The sequence below is a fragment of the Mustelus asterias genome, chromosome 29, assembly GCF_964213995.1.
Source record: "Mustelus asterias chromosome 29, sMusAst1.hap1.1, whole genome shotgun sequence".
NCBI lineage: Eukaryota > Metazoa > Chordata > Chondrichthyes > Carcharhiniformes > Triakidae > Mustelus > Mustelus asterias.
In genome coordinates this window covers 4,638,173-4,659,066 of record NC_135829.1, presented here as the reverse complement: position 1 = coordinate 4,659,066, position 20,894 = coordinate 4,638,173, and the positions used below count along the sequence as shown (strand labels likewise).

At 45.5% G+C, this 20,894-nt stretch overlaps 1 protein-coding gene across 9 annotated transcripts in view; it reads right to left on the bottom strand.

Annotated features, from left to right (window-relative positions):
• ppip5k1a (diphosphoinositol pentakisphosphate kinase 1a) overlaps positions 1-20,894 on the bottom strand; it is a 156,795-nt gene that overhangs the window by 39,475 nt on the left and 96,426 nt on the right. For all 9 annotated transcript variants that reach the window (XM_078199923.1, XM_078199929.1, XM_078199926.1 and 6 more), the window contains 3 exons: positions 18,113-18,229; positions 14,187-14,354; positions 12,902-12,995 (listed from right to left, as the gene is read on the bottom strand). In XM_078199923.1, the coding sequence (XP_078056049.1) occupies positions 12,902-12,995; positions 14,187-14,354; positions 18,113-18,229 (379 nt within the window). The remainder of the gene's footprint in view (positions 1-12,901; positions 12,996-14,186; positions 14,355-18,112; positions 18,230-20,894) is intronic.

Here is a 20,894-nt window from a genome sequence, read left to right as displayed (position 1 = left end):
TACTGTAGGATTCTAAAAGTCTGTCTGACTAATCAATTAGATCCGTGTTGATCTGCACCTTAATTCCATCTATCCACCTTGGTTCATAACATCCAGCTATCCTTGACTAACAATTATCTATCAATATCTGTTTCGACATTTCCAATTGGCCCCTTACCCTAGGAAACTTTTGGTGGAGAAAGTTCCAGATTTTCACTGCCCTGTGTGTGAAGAACATCACCCATATATTGGCTGGCTCTAATTTTACGTTAATGCCTTCTTGCTCTGGATTCCCTCGCTAGAAGAAAGTTTCTCTCTATCTACCCTATCAATTTCTTTATATAGGTTTCCTCTTCAAATGCAGTGCCTTGATGGTAAGTGATTTGTTCTCACTGGAGTGACAGAGGTTGAGGGGCGACCTGATAGAAGTCTACAAGATTATGAGGGGCATGGACAGAGTGGATAGTCAGAAGCTTTTTCCCAGGGTGGAAGAGTCAATTACAAGGGGGCACAGGTTTAAGGTGCCAGGGGCAAGGTTTAAAGGAGATGTACGAGGCAGATTTTCTTTTACAGAGAGTAGTGGGTGCCTGGAACTCACTGCCGGGGGAGGTAGTGGAAGCAGGTACGGTAGTGACTTTTAAGGGGCGTCTTGACAAGTACATGAATAGGATGGCAATAGAGGGATACGGTCCCCGGAAGGGTAGAAGGGTTTAGTTAAGTCGGGCAGCATGGTCGGTGCAGGCTTGGAGGGCCTGTTCCTGTGCTGTAATTTTCTTTCTTTGTTCTTCGATTTCCTCGGTACACTGCCCTGATGGTGTGGGGTTCTTTGGGGACAGTGCCCTCTGACAGTTTACCCACACGGCCATCCAGTGAGCTTCAATGGTTATGCAACAACAAAGAGCGTGCAATACGACTTAAATCCCAACATCACTCAACAGCCACTATTTTTGACAGGGATTACAAAACAGCAAGGGAGGGACTGAGACGCTGAATTTGCCAGTTCCAAAGAAGAGTAATTTGACTCAAAACATGAATGGTTTCTCTCTCCACAGATACTGTCAGACCTGCTGAGCATTTCCAGCACTTGGTTTTATTTCAGACTTTCAGCATCTGAAGTATTTTGCTTTTATTATAACTGTCTTCTTCCTTTTCCGATAAGGTCGTGCCTGCTATTTACGTTTTACTTTTTACAAAGTAACACATTTTGCCAAAAGGCTCATTTGTTTTGATAAATGTGTAAAAAATACAGCGAAAAGAAAATGAAGGCACGATATTTAACATGAGACACCGTTGCAGCAAGAATAAGATATTATTTGATATTTAAACTGAAGTGGTGAAATAAGAGTCTAAGCAATCTCTGTAACATAACTCTTATTTTCCAAAATGTAACATGCAATCTTACAATGCCAGTTTCTCAATGGGCACAAGGATAGCAAGAAAGAACATTTCAAATACTGTAACTGGCACAAACTTCCTATTTTTAAATCTTACTCCTTGATGTCGTTTCTATCAACCTTTGGAACTGTAAACTTTCCATGTCAACATTTCCCAACTGATTTTGCCAAGACGAATGTCACAATGTAGTTACAAGATCTGGCCACTAGGTGGTCATATGAAGGGAGTTAGTAGAATCATAGAATCCCAACAGTGTAGAAGGAGGCCATTCAGCCCATCATGCCTGCATCAACAACAATCCTACCCAGGACCTATCCCCATAACCCCACATATTTACCCTGCTAATCCTCCTAACTATAAAAGTTTATTTATTAGTCACAAGTAAGGCTTACATTAACACTGCAACGAAGTTACTGTGAAATTCCCCTAGTCGCCACAGTCCAGCAGCTATCCTGGTCAATGCACCTAACTAGCACGTCTTTCAGACTGTGGGAGGAAACCCATGCAGACACGGGGAGAACGTGCAAACTCCACACAGACAGTGATCCAAGCCGGGAATCGAACCCGGGTCCCTGGCACTGTGAGGCAGCAGCACTACCATGGCTAATCCACCTAACCTGCACATTTTTGGACTGTGGGAGGAAACCGGAGCACCCGGAGGAAACCCACGCAGATACGGGGAGAACGTGCAGACTCCACACAGACAGTGACCCAAGCCGGGAATCGAACCTGTGTCCCTGGCGCTGTGAGGCAGCAGTGCTAACCCCTTTGCCACCGTGAAGTCTCTCCCCAACTCCAGTCACTATCTTATGTACGTATATATATTTTTTTAAACTCTAATAACAATTTACTAATTATTTCAACAGCCACTAATTAAAAGTTATGCCAACAAACTATATTTGGTATAATTTTCTGCAATTCAAATTTTCAACAGAAAGTTTTGTAAATCTAGTTTATAACCAGCACATCTGTTTCTCCCCCCGGAGTGCTGATTCCGCCTGTGTACAGTTTCATGGGTGAATCCAGCTCTCGGTTACCTCCATCAAGATGGTGAGAATTATCTAGCTGTTCAGCAATGAGAAGCATCACAATTTGAGTTGCTCCTCATACGTCACACAAGCAGTTGCAGCAGTGGAGGGCAGGAGTGGGAACTTTGGTTGAATTCTCCTCCACCCCCACTCCCTGGTCAATTGTAGATCAATTAATTGGGCGTAGACCAGGATAGATGCAAGGAGGCTCCTTCCTGCATGACTTAACGCCACTTACCCAAGTGAGCAATGAAATTTGGGCTGAAACCTGTCAGTGGGAAACAGACAGCTTTAGCAATACGTAGACAAAATAGACAGAGCAAAATCTTTAAAATTTGATAGTTTTGCAAGGTTCCTATCCCAAGAGGAACAAGTCCGACAGTAAAATGTATCTACTGTGACAGGATGAAGTTCCTCAGTTATTTTCTTCTTGTGTTACACACAGTTACCCACCCCGAGGACAAATAAAGAAAAACTGCTTCCAATCTAGTGGGCTGTGTTGAGAGTGCAACACTCTGCCTTTGAGAAGTTCCAGGACTTAATCTTTTTTCTTCAAATAACAGTCTCAGCAATCCAAACGTAATTTACTGTATGAAATGCCTGGAGTTGTTTCAGTGAACGATAAACGCTACAGAAATACAAATACCGCTCCAGTGGCTATTCACCTGTAGAAGTGCTGCTGAAATGGTAACTTGGGAATCGGAGGATCAAGGATCCCAAAACACCACGATGATTTGGACAACGATACTCTAATGTCCTCAGGATGTTGCTCAGGGCCAACAGACTGCATTCTGGGTCACAGAAAAGGCCAGGGCAGTGATGACCAGCTCTCCAATTTCTTAGTGTATCCCGAACAAAGTCCTTTATAGAGGAAGTAAGTGGAAGAGGTCCAGAGGGACTGCCAATTGACCTGTTTAAATATTCCCTTATCGGACAGGTCAGAGTTGCAGTCATTACTTGCTTCCTTTCTCCATCAGGACGTTACAGAGCCAGCATGATAGTGCAGTGCCAGATAAGAGTTCCACACCTTGGCTGGGTCACTACAGACACAAACCCATTTTATGTTGGGTTGTGAAAATGCAGTTAAGATCTTTGATAATTTATGGACTAGCAAGAGAAAAGTCAATCATGAAAATGACTGGATTGCAATAAAAATATTAGCGATTCACTAATGTCCTGCAGAGAAGGAAACTGCCACTCAACCCAGTGTAGTCTAAATGTGACACTAGGGTTGGAATTCTCCAGCTGTTCGCTAGTGGCGAATTCTCTGGTCCCATTGGCAGCGCACACCTGTCACAGGTTTCCCAGCAACATGGGATGGCTACAAAAGGAAATTCCATTGACAGCGGCAGGACCAGAAGATCCTGCCACGAGTGAGTGGCACCGTCACCTCTCGCTGCTCAGAAACCCACTGATGGAAGGCCAGAGAATTCCAGCCCAGATGACACCATGATAGTCAGGTTCCAGGTAGACCACTGATACACAACTCCCCTCCCATCACCCAGGACCCTAAACACTGCTTCCGGGCGAATACGTGGTTTACTATTATCTCTTCTAATTTCATAGAATCCCTACAGTGCAGGAGGCCATTCGGCCCATCGAGCCTGCACCGACCACAATCCCACCCAGGCCCTATCCCCGTAACCCCACTTATTTACCCTACTAGTCCCCCTGACACTAAGGGGCAATTTAGCATGGCCAATCAACCTAATCCGCACATCTGGTTAGGTGCATTGGCCATGTTAAATTCTCCCTCAGTGTACCCGAACAGGCGCCGGAGTGTGGCGACTGGGAGATTTTCACAGCAACTTCATTGAAGTGTTAATGTAAGCTGACTTGTGACACTAATAAATAAACGTTAAACTTTAAAAAAACTTTCATCAGAGGGATGGGATCAGGTGGGAAGGGTCTTTAACCATCCTTGTCATATATAAACTTTAAACTTTTGAAGTGTTGGAGGAAACTGGAGCGCCTGGTGCAAACCCCACAAACACAGGGAGAATTGTGCACACTGCATTTGGTGATTACGATGCTGTCTTCTCTCCTGAGACTAAATGCAGACCAGGTGACCGCTTTCCTGAGCACCTCCGTTTGTTCCACACCATGACCCGGAGAAACAGCATCTGATTTCTTAATTAGCCACCTCAAAGCATTTCAGGCCCAATGGTGAGTTCCACAATTTCAGCAATCAACATAACCATTGCTCCCTTGTTTTGGACAGTGGGTTTTGGTTGTGGTTCTGCTGCTGCCATCATTGTTTACTGCCTGCTCTGTTACCATCCCCTTTTGGGCAGCACAGTGACACAGTGGTTAGCACTGCTGCCTCACAGTGCCAGGGACCCGGGTTCGATTCCTGGCTTGGGTCACTGCCTCTGTGGAGTTTGCACATTCTCCCCGTGTCTGCGTGGGTTTCCTCCAGGTGCTCCGGTTTCCTCCCACAGTCCAAAGATGTGCAGGTTGGGTGCATTGGCCGTGCTAAATTCTCCTTCAGTGTTACCAAACAGGCGCTGGAGTCTGGCAACTAGGAGATTTTCGACAGTAACTTCATTGCAGTATTAATATAAGCCTACTTGTGACACTAATAAAAATAAACTTTTATCCTGCATCATCCCTTTAATCTCTCCAACATTCCACTCTATTACAGACCTTCCCTTTTGTTCTTTCCCCTATTCTCCTGTCACTATGCTTCCTTAAAAATTGTCAAACCTCTAGCTTCTTCCAGTTCTGACAACAGGTCATCAGGACAAAACATTAGCTCTGTTTTTCTCTCTCCACAGATGGGGGACTGTTTTCCAGCATTTCATTTTTTTTATTTTAAAAAACCTATTAACCAAGTATAGCAGAACTGAATCTTGGAATCCCTACAGTAGCCCATTCCATCACTCAAACCAGCCTCCCATCCATTGACTCCGTCTACACTTCTTGCTGCCTCGGCGAAGCAGCCAGCATAATTAAGGACCCCACGCACCCAGGACATTCTCTCTTCCACCTTCTTCTGTTAGGAAAAAGATACAAAAATCTGAGGTCACACCCAACTGACTCAAGAACAGCTTCTTCGCTGCATTAAGTTGATCTTTCTCTACACCCTACTATGACTGTAACACTACATTCTGCACCCTCTCCTTTCCTTCTCTATGAACAGTATGTGACAATAATAAATCAAATCAAAAGAAGGCAGCCATTCGGCCTATCAAGCCTGTACCAACAACAATCCCACCTAGGCCTGTAACCCCAAGTGTTTTCCCTGCTAATCTCCCTGATACTAAGGGGCAATTTAGCATGGCCAAACCACCTAACCTGCACATCTTTGAAGCGTGGGGGGAAACCGGAGCACCCGGAGGAAACCCACACAATGACGGGGAGAACATGCAGACTCCGCACAGAGAGTGACCCGAAGCCGGAATCAAACCTGGCACTGTGACAAATCACAGAAGTTAAAATAACCTTTGATCGCACAGCTAGGTACATGTGTTTAAAGTTTATTCATTAGTCACAAATAAGGCTTACATTAACACTGCAATGAAGTTACTATGAAATTCCCCTAGTCGCCACATTCCAGGGTCAATGCACCCTAACCCAGCACGTCTTTCGGACTGTTGGAGGAAACCGGAGCACCCGGAGGAAACCCACGCAGACACGGGGAGAACGTGCAGACTCCACACAGACAGTGACCCAAGCCAGGAATCGAACCCAGGTCACTGGCACTGTGAGGCAGCAGTGCTAACCACTGTGCCACCGTGCTGCTCCCTCATTACTTATCAAAGTAACTTCAATTAAAAGTGTCAGTAGTGGTGATTTTTCTTAAATTAAAGATTTGGGTCCAGGAGGTCCAATCAATGCTTAGGAGTGTTGAAGCCTGCGCTGAATGAAAGTGCACTCAGCCGGTCATACATTGGATGCTTTGCCAAGTCCCACTTGCAATACCTTGTAATTCTCACCATGGAAACCCTGGCCTTTTAAAAAAAAATTGAACTTACCTCATTCTCTGCTGGTAATCTTCACAGCCTCTGGCACCTCTGCCAAGAGCCTGTTTGTCTCACTTGTGAGCATGGGCAGCGAATTTCAGCAAGGTGTCAAAATTCACCACTCAGGTCCACATCAGAAGTACAAACATTCACATGAAGTACCAGAGACAGTGTGGAACTACACTCCAGTATAGAGAAATGAGGGGGGCAGCAAGAAAAAAAAAAACCAGACACACACTAACCACCAAAACCTTAAATTACAATTCTATTCATTGAGGATAAAACACAGAAAATTGCAATGGATTATACCCTCCCCCATCAACAAGAACTACAAAAGATATACCAGACAGTCAGCTGTATAATCCCAAAATGGAAATTGATTTTACTTTGGATGTCTCAGCCTCTTTTCATATCGGTTAAGGTTCTACATTAAAGTAAATCCTTAAACCAATGGCGCAGTTTTAAAACAGAGGGGGGGGGGGGGGTTCAAAAGTTCAAATTCCCAAATTTTCAATTCAAATATCATCAACATTTTGCAGCCTGCTTTTATCAGGATGAACCAGTGAACTGTGTGATGTCACTGAACAGGCACAAAGCAAAGAGTGGCTAATTGCTCAGAAGTCAGTGCGTACAGTGCCTCCGAGGGTTCTCAGTAAACCCGTTGTCAGTACTTGCAAGCGTGCCACATGAGGTGACTGGAGAAACTCACAGCGTGTGTCGCAGGATAATGCGACACATCAAACAACGCTGAAAATGAACACAGATGTAACAGCTTTATATTTATTTATTAGTGTCGCAACTCGTCTTACATTAACACTGCAATGAAGTTACTGTGAAAATCCCCTAGTTCACTATATTAAACAGCCCACTATATTAAAATACGCTGCTCAATACATTTCGAATATTAAATTCTTTCAATATGAATTGCCCTAAATAGTTCAGTTGGGAACAAAAACAAACAGGTCTTAGGATAACTTACCAACCTAGAGCTCACTGGTACCCAGAGCAGAGACTTTTTTAAAAGAAGTTTATTTATAAGTCACAAGCAAGGCTTACATTAACACTGCAATGAAGTTACTGTGAAATTCCCCTAGTTGCCACAGTCCGGCACCTGTTCGGGTCAATGAACCTAACCAGCACGCCTTTCAGACTGTGGGAGGAAACCAGAGCACCCGGAGGAAACCCACACAGACACGGGGAGAACGTGCAGACTCCGCAGAGACAGTGACCCAAGCCGGGAATCAAACCCGGGTCCCTGGTGCTGTGAAGCAGCAGTGCTAACCACTGTGCTTTAGCAGCCGTGCGAGCTGCTCAACTGGTTTCAGTGCCCTGTATTATGGAGGTGGTATAGGCAATAAGTGATCCTACTCCTGATTGCTACACCACGACTTCTGCTAGCAAGCGTGCATGCGTGGACATTGAGTGAGATCAGTGATATTGGGCTTGGCAATGATGCCCTTCACAGTCGAATGGCCATTGATATTTTTAGTCTGGACTGGCACGTGTAATGCGGCCACCAAAATGGAGGGCTGCTGATGTCTGTGGAGAGAGAACCTGCTCTTATGCATCACCCTTTACATCCTTGGGATCTGCCAAGCCAATGAAATGTGGTCCCTTGTTTCTGGAACCTGGATTTCTGGCTAAGTCACTGAGTGGAGTTGTTGCTCTGTCTGACACAGGGCTACAGTAAGGCAGTGCTTTTATCAACAGAGACAGGGGTGGGCGCACAATCGTCTGACCATTGATTGCTGTTCCATGAATCAGGCCAAGAAGGACGCGAGTCTATTCCCGCTGAAAGAAATGGATTTATCCAGAATTTCTGAAGAACAAAGGGCCCAAAGTGCTCTCCACAATGCATTTCTTCTATTCTGCCATTCACCATTTAGTTTCAACTCCCTGAAGGACGCAACAGCATTGCCAAAGCTTAAACAAGGGTCCACATTCCTCTACGGCAGCTGTACGACTAGGCATAGGTTTGGCAGTGTTATGCATTTTGTTTTCGCAAGGTTTGTTATAATAGTGAAATAAAACAAAGCCTTTATTGGAAGATAAATTGAAATGGAAAGAAGTAACGGAAAGTACCGTTAATTAAATTGGATGCTCACGTCTATTTGTAAAGTGGGAGAAAGGTATAAACGTTAAGAGTCGACTCCGCTTAGAGACTTTGTCTATCTGGACTAACCAGAGCGGATTTTCATTACTGCCATTTGTCAGCTAGGGTCAGTGCAGTAATCGGTTGCACAAGTCATTTGCATGCAGTTCTTCAGCTGCTTTGTGATTTCCAATTGCTGATAGCGCCGAGTTTGTGGGGGCTGGAATCCTGCAGCGAGGGATTAAAGGGTGGGGTTGGGGAGCGTGATGGTCAATATTATTGAAGGGGTGGGTGGGGTGGGGGATTAAGCAGCAAGGCACAAGTAAATGTGCCCAACCTGATGACCAAAAGATGCCACCTTGTCACTGGTTACTATTAGTATGTAACCGGTGACAACTTTTGATTGGATGTAATGTGACCAATGGAAACAAGATGTAAGAGTCAGCTGACTCAGTAAAACATGGAGCCAATTACAGACTGATGTAAGAGTCAGCTGACTCACTATAAATAAGGAACTCTGCAGAATTGTGGGAAGCTTGGAGTGGCCCAGGGCGAGGCCCCAAGTTTGGAGTAACAATGTTTTTTTATTAAACCCTTGCTTTGATTTATAAGTTGGAGTAAGTTTTGTTGCATTTCCATCAGCTGCATTCTGAAGAGTTCCTTCTGAGGAACAGTTATCACGTCCACAGCTGCTACAAGTGATTCCTTTAAGGTGTCATGCGGCTGGCCATTTTCTATTCTGTGTGGTACATGGCTACAGCATTCAGTGGGCCCTGCACTGCATCAAATTGGGGCTGGGAGCTCCATCATTGGATGCCAACAGACTTCAGTACAAGCCTTAAGCTTTTGCATTCACTGCCTGCAAGTCTAGAACCCAGCCCTCAGTGACTTTGTCCCTCTACACCTCAAAACCTTCGCCAGTCCTACAACCATCTGAAAACACTGTGATCCTCCAGTTCTGCCCTCTTGTACATTCTCAAATCCTTGCTCCACCATTGGCAACCGCACCTTCAGGCATCTAGGTCTTAAGCTCTAAAATTCCTGTCCTAAATGTCTCCATTCCTCTCCCGTTATTTTATCTTTTTTTTATAGACTCCTGACTGTACAGAAAGAGGCCATTCAGCCCATCGAGTCTGCACCAACCCTTTTTATAAATCTTATCCAGGCCCTATCTCTGTAAATCCATGTATTTACCCCACTAACCCCCCCCGTAAACTACACATCTTGCGACACTAAGGGGCAATTTAGCATGGCCAATCCATCTAACCCGCACATCTTTGAATTGGTCAGCAACACCAGATTGCTATTGGTGCACCTTGCTGTGTGTAAATTGGCAGCCTGGTTTCCTACATTACAACAGTAACTACACCTCATAAGTACTGTACTGGCTGCAAAGTGCTTTGGGACATTGTGAGGTTGTGAAACATGCTATATAAATGTAAGTTATTTCACTCCTTTAAGAACTTGCCTAAGAAACCTACCTCTTTGAGCATACTTTTTGACACCAGTCCTAGTATCTCCGTAAGTAGCTCAATGTCAATTTTAGTTGAATAGATTCCTGTGAAGCCCTTTAATGTGTTAAAGATGCTCCATAAATATAACCTGTTGTTGATTACATTGAATAATGATGCTGCTGCCTGTTGCAGTAGGAATACAACACATTGAAAAATAATAGCCTGTAGGACGATTGTTATATATTTATTTGTCACAAGTAGGCTTATATTCACACTGCAATGAAGTTACTGTGAAAATCCCCTAGTTGCCACACTCCGGAGCCACTTTATAAGTCTTAAGGATTATTAATTACCAACAAGTGCTTAGAATAACTGGATTTTCTGGTGAACTAGAGCGGCGACAATAATCTCTCCCTCAATATCAACAAAACAAAGAAGATTGTCATCAACTTCAGGAAGCGTAGAGGAGAACATGCCCCTGTCTACATCAATGAGGGTGAAGTAGAAAGGGTCGAGAGCTTCAAGTTTTTAGGTGTCCAGATTGCCAACAACCTGTCCTGGTCCCCCCATGCCGACACTATACCTGCCCATGGGCGGCACGGTAGCACAGTGGTTAGCACTGCTGCTTCACAGCTCCAGGGTCCCGGGTTCGATTCCCGGCTCGGGTCACTGTCTGTGTGGAGTTTGCACATTCTCCTTGTGTCTGCGTGGGTTTCCTGCGGGTGCTCCGGTTTCCTCCCACAGTCCAAAGATGTGCGGGTTAGGTTGATTGGCCAGGTTAAAAATTGCCCCTTAGAGTCCTGAGATGCATAGCTTAGAGGGATTAGCGGGTAAATATGTGGGGGTAGGGCCTGGGTGGGATTGTGGTCGGTGCAGACTCGATGGGCCGAATGGCCTCCTTCTGCACTGTAGGGTTTCTATGATTCTATGACTATAGTAAGGAAAGCCCACCATTGCCTCTACTTTCTCAGAAGACTAAGGAAATTTGGCATGTCCGCTATGACTCTCACCGACTTTTACAGATGCGCCATAGACAGCATTCTTTGTGGTTGTATCACAGCTTGGTATGGCTCCTGCTCTGCCCAAGACCGCAAGAAACTGCAAAAGGTCGTGAATGTAGCCCAATCCATCACGCAAACCGGCCTCCCATCCATTGACTCTGTCTATGCTTCCCACTGCCTCAGCAAAGCAGCTAGCATAATTAAGGACCCCACGCTCCCCGGACATTCTCTCTTCCACCTTCTTCCGTCGGGAAAAAGATACAAAAGTCTGAGGTCATGTACCAACCGACTGAAGAACAGCTTCTTCTCTGCTGCTGTCAGACTTTTGAATGGACTTACCTTTCATTAAGTTGATCTTTCTCTACACCCTAGCTATGACTGTAACACCACATTCTGCACCCTCTCCTTTCCTTCTCTATGAACGGTATGCTTTGTCTGTATAGCACACAAGAAACAATACTTTTCACTGTATGTTAATACATGTGACAAAAATAAATCAAATTTTACTGCACAGCCATTCAGCCAATCACTTCTGAATAAGTTATCCACTTTGCCCTTGTACACCATTTACAGTTTATCTTTGCAAGTATTTATCTATTTCTACTTAAAGTCACCAGAGAATCTCCTCCCACCCATTACTGCCAGATCATTCCAAGCATTAATAAAACTTTCCCAACCATTTCTTTGGTTCTATTTGTGATCTTAAATTTATGTCTCCAGTTAGTAACTCAAAACCAGCAGCCACACCTGCTCTCCATCTTAACAAAACCCCACATAGCTTGGACATTTCTATTGAGCCTCCTTCTAAACTTCATGTTGCAATGATAAGCCACAGCCTTTCCAGTCTTTTCTAGGTAGCACCTTAGCAAATCTCTTCTGCACTCTTTTGGCACGGTGGTTTGTGGTTAGCACTGCTGCTTCACAGCGCCAGGGACCCGGGTTCGATTCCCGGCTTGGGTCACTGGCTGTGTGGAGTTTGCACCTTCTCCCTGTGTCTGCGTGGGTTTACTCCGGGTGCTCCGGTTTCCTCCCACAGTCCAAAGACGGGTTGGTTAGGGTGCATTGACCCCAACATGCGCCTGAGTGTGGCGACTCGGGGAATTTCACAGTAACTTCATTGCAGGGTTAATGTAAGCCTCACTTGTGACTAATAAATAGACTTAAACTTTTCAATGGCTGTGACAGTTCTGAAGTGGGCACTACGGGCGCAATCTTCACGCTGGCGGGACCTTCCGGTCTCGCCGATGGTGCACCCCCACCGGACGATTCCTGGCGGAGTGGGGTGGAATCAATGGGAATTCCTGTTGATAGCAGCAGGATGGGAAGATCCCACCACCGGCCAACAGCGCACAGCCTCCCACCACAGAGAAAAACTCCACGAGGAGGCCAGAGAACCCCGGTGAATATTCTAAAACCATAGCCTAGTCAATGAATACGTTACATTCCCTGTTTGCTCTTGCACCCTATGTCCAATTCATATTTGCCCCCTTCCACCCTGCCACCTCACCCGCCCCCAAAAAACAATTTTACCAACAAGTCCTCAGACTTTTAAAGGTTAAAGGCGACTCTGCTAACAACGTTCAGTGAGGAGATATTTGTTCGCGTGGTGGTGCTTCATATCACCTCTAGCATTGAAGAACACTGCGTTAGTAGCAGCCAGCTGGGCTGCCAACCCCAGTGAGTCAGTGTAGCTCTTACAAACAAATTTCTCCCCAAGTGTTTGCCTGAAACCAACGCCAGCCTCAGCTGAATTTTGGAAATTAGTCAACAGCTCCCAACAATCCGAAAAGAGAGCCAATGCTTGATGAGTAAAGTCACCGCAAAAACTGGGTTAAAATCGAAAAGTAAGCCCTTTAAAAAGTTTGGCATGCTAAGTTAGTGCTGGTGGGCTGGTCACTGCACAGTCACTATTTATGGTATTGTGCATAGGGCGAGGGTGTACTGCTATTGTATTCTAAAGAGGCTTCAGAGTGTCAAAATCTCTTACCCAGGCCGCTCTGTTTCACATCAGACAGCTGTCTGGAATACGGAGGAGCCAGCAGCCGGTAGCCACTGTACTTGGAGGAATTCTCCGACAGTACCTGCCAACAGAAGAGGATACTTTGCATGAAAAGGAGAATCAGCTCAACTGAGGATTTCGGTAATTGCCGACAGAACCATTGGTTGGCGAAGGTCTGCACTCTCAAACAGCAACTCTGCCAATGCAGAGTAACACTCGGCTCACAGCCATGGGGAAACTTCCCCTTCAAAAAGAGCAACAAAATGTACCTGAGGAGCGAGTACACTGGGGGTGTTCGGCTGACCCAAGGATCTTTCTCTGTCAGCAGCAGTTCAGAGTAAAAATAACCCAACTTTCAGAGAGACAACTGCCATACGGTTCAGAAAAACGTGTGCCTATTAACCTGCATTCATAGAACCCCTACAGTGCAGAAGGAGGCCATTCGGCCCATCGGGTCTGCACCGACCACAATCCCACCCAGGCCCTACTCCCGTAATCCCACATATTTACCCTGCTAATCCCCCTGACACTAAGGGTCAAGTTAGCATGGCCAATCCACCTAACCTACATATCTTTGGACACTAAGGGTCAAGTTAGTATGGCCAATCCACCTAACCTACATATCTTTGGACACTAAGGGGCAATTTAGCATGGCCAATCCACATAACCTACTTATCTTTGGAGTGTGGGAGGAAACCAGAGCACCCGGAGGAATCCACTCAGACATGGGTAGAACGTGCAAACTCCACACAGACAGTGACCTGAGGCCAGAATTGAACCCGGGTCCCTGGCGCTGTGAGGCAGCAGTGCTTAACCATTGTGCCACCGTGCCGTTCTCGAAACAAGCATCCTTTGTTTGCAACCTTAGGTTGGGGCACTAAACACACATTGTCTGGAACACTTGACAGTAGGGACTCAGCATTGCACAAATCAATTCAGCTACTTGACAGAAAGGGGCTCCACCTCCCCCCATGTAGATCTGAACTAGGGAGTGCAGGCTAAAAATAGGTGACCATTTTAACCAGTTAATTCCAACATCCCCTGGTCTTTCAGTCAAGGTTTAACCTGAAATAATGCTTGCATTTTATCCTACATGTACTGTGTATCTCTATCACAGATATCTTTTATAGACCAGGGCTAGGTAGGGAGTGCCAGGTACAAATGGGTTCTGGAGACATTTAGGTGTGTGGAGAGAGCTGGGATTGTTCTCCTTGGAGGAGAGAAGCAACTGTAGATGGGCATGATGTGCTTCGCATCATTCGTCATTACTTACCTCCATCGAGCCCATCTTCCTGGTCTTGGTCAAAGCAGACTTCTTGTGAACCTGGAAGGACTCTGCTGGCTGGGGCAAAGCTGGAAGAAATCCATCCGCATCATCGCTTCCCCGATTCTCCGAAAGATCTTCCATGCTTCCCTGATCGGTCTTGGAGCCGCCTTCATTCTACGCGGGAAAGAAACAGAATTACTACAATCTCTCTTTTGCTTTTCCTCTCAGTTCCTCCCTTTTCTGCATCCTCAAGTTCTAGAATCCATAGAATCCCTCAGTGTAGGAGACCATTCGGCCCATCGAGTCTACAGGGACCACAATCCCATCCAGGCCCTATTCCCATAACCCCACACATTTACCCTGCTAATCCCCCTGACACTAGGGTTAATTTAACCTGGCCAATCAACCTAACCTAACCTACACATCTTTGGACTGTGGGAGGAAACCGGAGCACCCGGAGGAAACCCACTCAGACACGGGGAGAACGTGCAAACTCCACACAGACAGCGACCCAAGGTTGGAATTGAACCCGGGTCCCTGGCGCTGTGAGGCAGCAGTGCTAACCACTGTGCCACCGTGCCGCCCCTTTTCCTTTTCTCTCTTTGAAGGACAACTGTAGGTGATATGCCAACTCAGAAACATTAATTTGATAACTGCGCACAAGCTTGCAGATGCATTTGAACAATTCAATCATTTTTTAAATTCTAAATGGCTGACAATCCCAAACTGGCAGCAACAATCTGTGTATAAAACTGGTAGAAATATATGGTTGGGAATTACTTGCAGGGACAGGGAGTAGGACGAAGTTCTCTCAAGATGCCAGTCATGCACGATGGGTCTTTTTCTGTGCTGCATCATTCTATGATTCTATGAATGATTTTGGAATTTCTTGAATTTTTTAATAACTCAGTGACTTGTGTGTTTCAGGCTTCTCCTGTTGGTGAACCCAAGCTCATAATTTCTTAGAGATATCTTCACTTGCTCATATTTCTCAGTGTCCAAGGAATGGATGCGGAGTTTCTTCAACTTGTTCAGCTACAGCTTTTAATCACATATCCTTCTCATTTTCGGAAAACTGCAAACTAACACTACCCCAAACTATTAATGAGGCTTTCCCAGCCAGACAAATACATTAAACCGTTAAAAAGTAAACATTAGCAGTAACGGCATTTCTTTTTGGTAGTCAAGGTTGCATAATTTTGTGCAGTAGAAAATAATAGTTTTCAAATGCTGTGCTAAACTATGAGGTGGAGATGCCGGCGTTGGACTGGGGTGGGCACAGTAAGAAGTCTCACAACGCCAGGTTAAAGTCCAACAGGTTTATTTGGAATCACGAGCTTTTGGAGCGCCGCTCCTTCATCAGGTGAGTGACGAAGGGGCAACGCTCCGAAAGCTCGTGATACCAAATAAACCTGTTGGACGTTAACCTGGTGTTGTGAGACTTCTTACTGTGTTAAACTACACCACAAGTGATACTTAGCTGTTCTTGCCCTCTTTATTTGTCCTCAGTGGAAACTATCCAGCTTTTTATGCCCCTCCAAAGGCAGATTCAGTGATTTCAAAAGGGCACAACAAAAAGAGGACTATCTTCCAAAAAAGTGAGTGGGAGTTAATAAATATAATAAAATCCTCTGTTAAATTCCAAACTACCAATTAAAATCACATTTGAACAAGTCTCTCAAGCTTTGAACTGAATGGTTTGCCTCCTCCCCGGGGCATCTGTCCAACAATAATGGTATCAAAATGAGCCAGAAAAAAATCATGAGCGAATGAAGCTGCTTTTAACTCCTGTGTACTTTGACAGAATCAAAGCACACACCAAGTTAAATCTCAAGATACAATGCTTCATCACCATAAGCAAAACATGGCAAAGTTAAAGAAAGACCAGGCATTTCTCCAGCACCTTCCATGAACACAAGAAGTCCCTAAAGGCTATTTGCAGCCAATTAAATACTTCTAAAGTGTTGTGGGAAATGTGGCAGCCAATTTGCACTGAGCAAGCTCCCACAAAAGACTGGGTATTTGTTTTAGTGGTGTTGATCGAGGGATAAATATTGGACAGGACACCAGGGGAGAACTCCCCTGCTTCTTTTCAGATAGTGCCGTGGGATCATTTACATCTACCTGAAAAGACAGTCGGGCCTCGGTTTAATGTTTCTTGGGCATTGGGGTGGCACGGTGGCACAGTGGTTAGCACTGCTGCCTCACAGCGCCAGGGACCCGGGTTCGATTCCCGGCTTGGGTCACTGTCTGTGTGGAGTTTGCACGTTCTCCCCGTGTCTGCGTGGGTTTCCTCCCACAGCCCAAAAGATGTGCGAGTTAGGTGGATTGGCCGTGCTAAATTACCCCAGAGTGTCAGGGGGACTAGCTAGGGTAAATGCATGGGGTTACGGGGATAGGGCCTGGGTGGGATTGTGGTCGATGCAGACGCGATGGGCCAAATGGCCTCCTTCTGCACCGTAGGGATTCTATGATCTCAACTGAAGGACGACGTCTCCAACAATGCAGCATTCAATCAGTATAGCACTCCAGCCTGTGTGGGGATATTTGTGCTCAAGTGTCTGGGGTGTGGGACAGGAACCCATGACTTTATGACTCTCAGAATTGTTACAGCGCAGGAGGAGGCCACTCAGCCCATCATGTCTGCGACGGGGCTCCAATGACCTAGTGCCATTTCCCTGCCTTTTCCCTGTACCCCTCCACATTTGTTTCTATGCAAATCATCATCTAATGACCTCTTGAATGCCTCGATTGAACCTGCCTCCACCACACTTCCAGGCAGTGCCTTCCCGACCCCAACCACTCGTGAGGTTTTTTCTCACATCACGTTTGCTTCTCTTGCAACAAAAACCAGAAAATGCTGGAGAAACTCAGCAGGTCTGACAGCATCTGTGCAGAGAGAATAAAGCCAATGTTTCGAGTCTGGATGACCCTAGGTCAAGGCAAATCACTTGAAATCTGTGCCCTCTCGTTCTCGATCCTTTTACGAGCAGGAACAGTTTCTCCCTATCTGCTCTGTCCAGCCCCATCCTGATTTTGAACATCTCCATCAAATCTTCCCTTAGCTTTCTTCTCTCCAGGGAAAAGAGATAGACCTAACTTCTCCTGATAACTGGGGTTTCTCATCAGAGGTGAGAATGCCTATTGAGCTGTGACTGACTTGCAGTTCTTCTCATCGGGGAATATGACTGCCTGACATGTTAATTTTTGAAGAATTAACACCTATGTTTGAAAAAGAATCAGTTATATATGCAAATCAGCAAGATTTTTAAAAAAGGTTTATTTATTAGTGTCACAAGCAGGCTTACATTAAAACTCTGCAATGAAGTTACTGTGAAAATCCCCTAGTTGCCACATTCCAACGCCTGTTCGGGTACACAGAGAGAATTTAGCATGGTCAATGCACCTAACCAGTACGTCTTTTGGACTGTGGGAGGAAACCGGAGCACCCGGAGGAAACCCACGCAGTCACGGGGAGAATGTACATTCTCTCTTCCACCTTCCTCCTTCGGGAAAAAGATACAAAAGTCTGAGGTCACTTACTCAAGAACAGCTTCTTCCCTGCTGCTGTCAGGGTTTTGAATGGACCTACCTTGCATTAAGTTGATCTTTCTCGGCACCCTAGCTACGACTGTAACACTACATTCTGCACTCTCTCCTTTCCTTCTCTATGAATGGTATGTTTTGTCTGTATAGCGTGCATGAAACCATACTTTCCACTGTATGTGACAATAATAAATCAAATCAAATCAGACTCCACACACACAGTGACCCAAGCCGGGAATCGAACCCGGATCCCTGGTGCTGTGAGGCAGCAGTGCTAACCCACTGTGCCACCGTGCCACCCATCAGATTTTTTTTGTAGTCCAAAGAGATATGTAAAAACTGTCAGCTATATCTTTGATGATCGAGAATGACCCAAGGGGATTTACCTCAGCTGAAGCAGGACGAAACCCAGACCCTGTGGGGGCGTTTTCATCCTCGTCACAACCTTTAGCACCTGGACTGAAATGGAGTTCCACGTGGAATCGTTCCTCTGAAGATGGGTCCTAATAAAAAAGCAATCAAAACACTTCAACATTACATTGCCGGCATTGGACTGGGGTGGCACAGTAAGTCTCACAACACCAGGTTAAAGTCCAACAGGTTTATTTGGTAGCACGAGCTTTCGAAGCGTTGCCCCTTCATCAGGTGAGTCACCTGATGAAGGAGCGGCACTCCGAAAGCTCGTGCTACCCATTTTTCTTCTCGGCCTTTTGGCTAAGATCAAGTGTATGGACGGCAGCCCATGGTCGGCCGCACTTGGTCGAGGTCATTGGGTTACACTGAAGCTTCATATGTTTCATATGAAGCAATTTTTTAAAGCGGCATCTCGGCCTTTTGGCTAAGATGCAAATGAGCTCAAGTCTTGGAGGAGGAACCTCCCCCTTCTCCAATCAGCTTGGCTCATGTAGATCAGGCCCAGGACAGGGTGGTTTGGTCGCTCACCCTGTCTTGTCAGCCTGGATCTGAAATGTCTCAACTTGTTGAGACTCTGAATTGGATTTGATTTGATTGAATTGGAAAAGTATTTTAAAAAAAATAAACCTGTTGGACTTTAACCTGGTGTTGTGAGACTTCTTACTGTATATATTCCAGGTACAAGAGCATTGATATGGGTCGATAAAGCTGTTAAAAAGGCAGAGGTGGTGGTCCTGGATTGCATATACGAGAGGCACAGTGTACAAAAGCAAAGAAATAATGTAAAACCTTCATAAGCCACTGGTGAGGGCTGGGATAGTGTGTCCAATTCTGGGCACCATCCTTTAGGAAGGATGTCGAGGCCTTGGAGAGGGGCTGGAGATTTAATGGAAAGGTATGACGGACTTCAGTTACGTGGAGAGACTGGAGAAGCTGGGATTGTTCTCCTTACAGCAGAGGTTTGGGGAGGATTTAGCAGCGATTTTAAAATGATAAGGAGTTTTGATAAGACTGGGTAGCAGGAAGGTCAGTAACAAGACAGCAATGTAACTGGTTACAAAAAAGCCAGATCTGAGATAAGGAGAATTCTTTTGTTTTTTTAACACAATAAGTTATCATAGAATCCCTGTAATGCAGAAGGAGACCATTCGGCCCATCGAGTCTGCACCGACAACAATCCCATCCAGGCCCTATCCTCGTAACCCCACGTATTTACCTTGCTAACTCCCCCGCCTCACCAAGGGACAATTTTGCATGGCCAATCAACCTAACCCAAACATCTAGGGCAGCACGGTGGTTAGCATTGCTGCCTCACAGCGCCAGAGATCCGGGTTCGATTCCCGGTTTGGGTCACTGTCTGTGTGGAGTTTGCACATTCTCCCAGTGTCTGCGTGGATTTCCTCCGGGTGCTCCAGTTTCCTCCCACAGTCCAAAGGTGTGCAGGTTAGGATGATTGGCCATGATAAATTGACCCTAATATCAGGGGGATTAGCAGGGCAAATGAGGGTTACGGGATTAGGGCCTGTGTGGGATTGTGATCGGTACAGACTCAATGGGCCAAATGGCCTCCTTCTGTACTGTAGGGATTCTATGATCTTTAGACTGTGGGAGGAAACCAGAGCACCCGGAGAAAACCCACGCAGATATGGGGAAAATGTGCAGACTCCAGGGCCGAAGGGCCTGTTCCTGTGCTGTAATTTTCTTTGTTCCACACAGACAGTGACCCGAGGCCGGAATTAAACCTGGGTCCCTGACGCCGTGAGAAACAGTGCTAACCACTGTGCCAATGTGCTGTCTTGATGATGATCTGGAATGTACTGCCTGAAATTGTAGTGAAAGTAGAAAGTAATACATTTCAAAAGGGTACATAAGCCACATCGGTAAAGATACACAAGATACATCGGTAAAAAGGAAGAATGTGCTGATATGGGGAAAGAACAGAGTAGGGCTAATCGGATGGATCTTCCAAAGAGCTGGCAGAGGCACAATATCTGAACAAAAACTCCTGTGATGTATGATTTCATCAACAGGAGTGGATGCAAGAGAGAGATTCTCCTTTAATACTGTTAATGTGACTTTAATGGGAGGGGTCTGTTCCCTGTGAGCTGGTTGTTAAGCGATATACAAGTGAAGGTTTACTAGGATGCTACCGGGACTTGATGGTTTGAGTTATAAGGAGAGGCTGGATAGACTGGGACTTTTTTCTCTGGAGCGTAGGAGGCTGAGGGGTGATCTTATAGAGGTCTATAAAATAATGAGGGGCACAGATCAGCTAGATAGTCAATATCTTTTCCCAAAGGTAGGGGAGTCTAAAACTAGAGGGCATAGGTTTAAGGTGAGAGGGGAGAGATACAAAAGTGTCCAGAGGGGCAATTCTTTCCACACAGAGGGTGGTGAGTGTCTGGAACAAACTGCCAGAGGCTGTATTAGAGGCGGGTACAATTTTGTCTTTTAAAAAGCATTTAGACAGTTACATGGGTAAGATGGGTATAGAGGGATATGGCCAAATGTGGGCAATTGGGACTAGCTTAGGGGTTACAAAAAAGGTCGGCATGGACAAGTTGGGCCGAAAGGCCTGTTTCCATGCTGTAAACCTCTATGACTCTATGATATATATGACAAGGGTTGTTAAAGATCCTTCCCACCTGATCCCACCCCTCTGATAAAAGTTTTTTAAAAGCTTAAAGTTTATTTATTAGTGTCACAAGTAGGCTTATATTAACACTGCAATGAAGTTACTGTGAAAATCCCCTA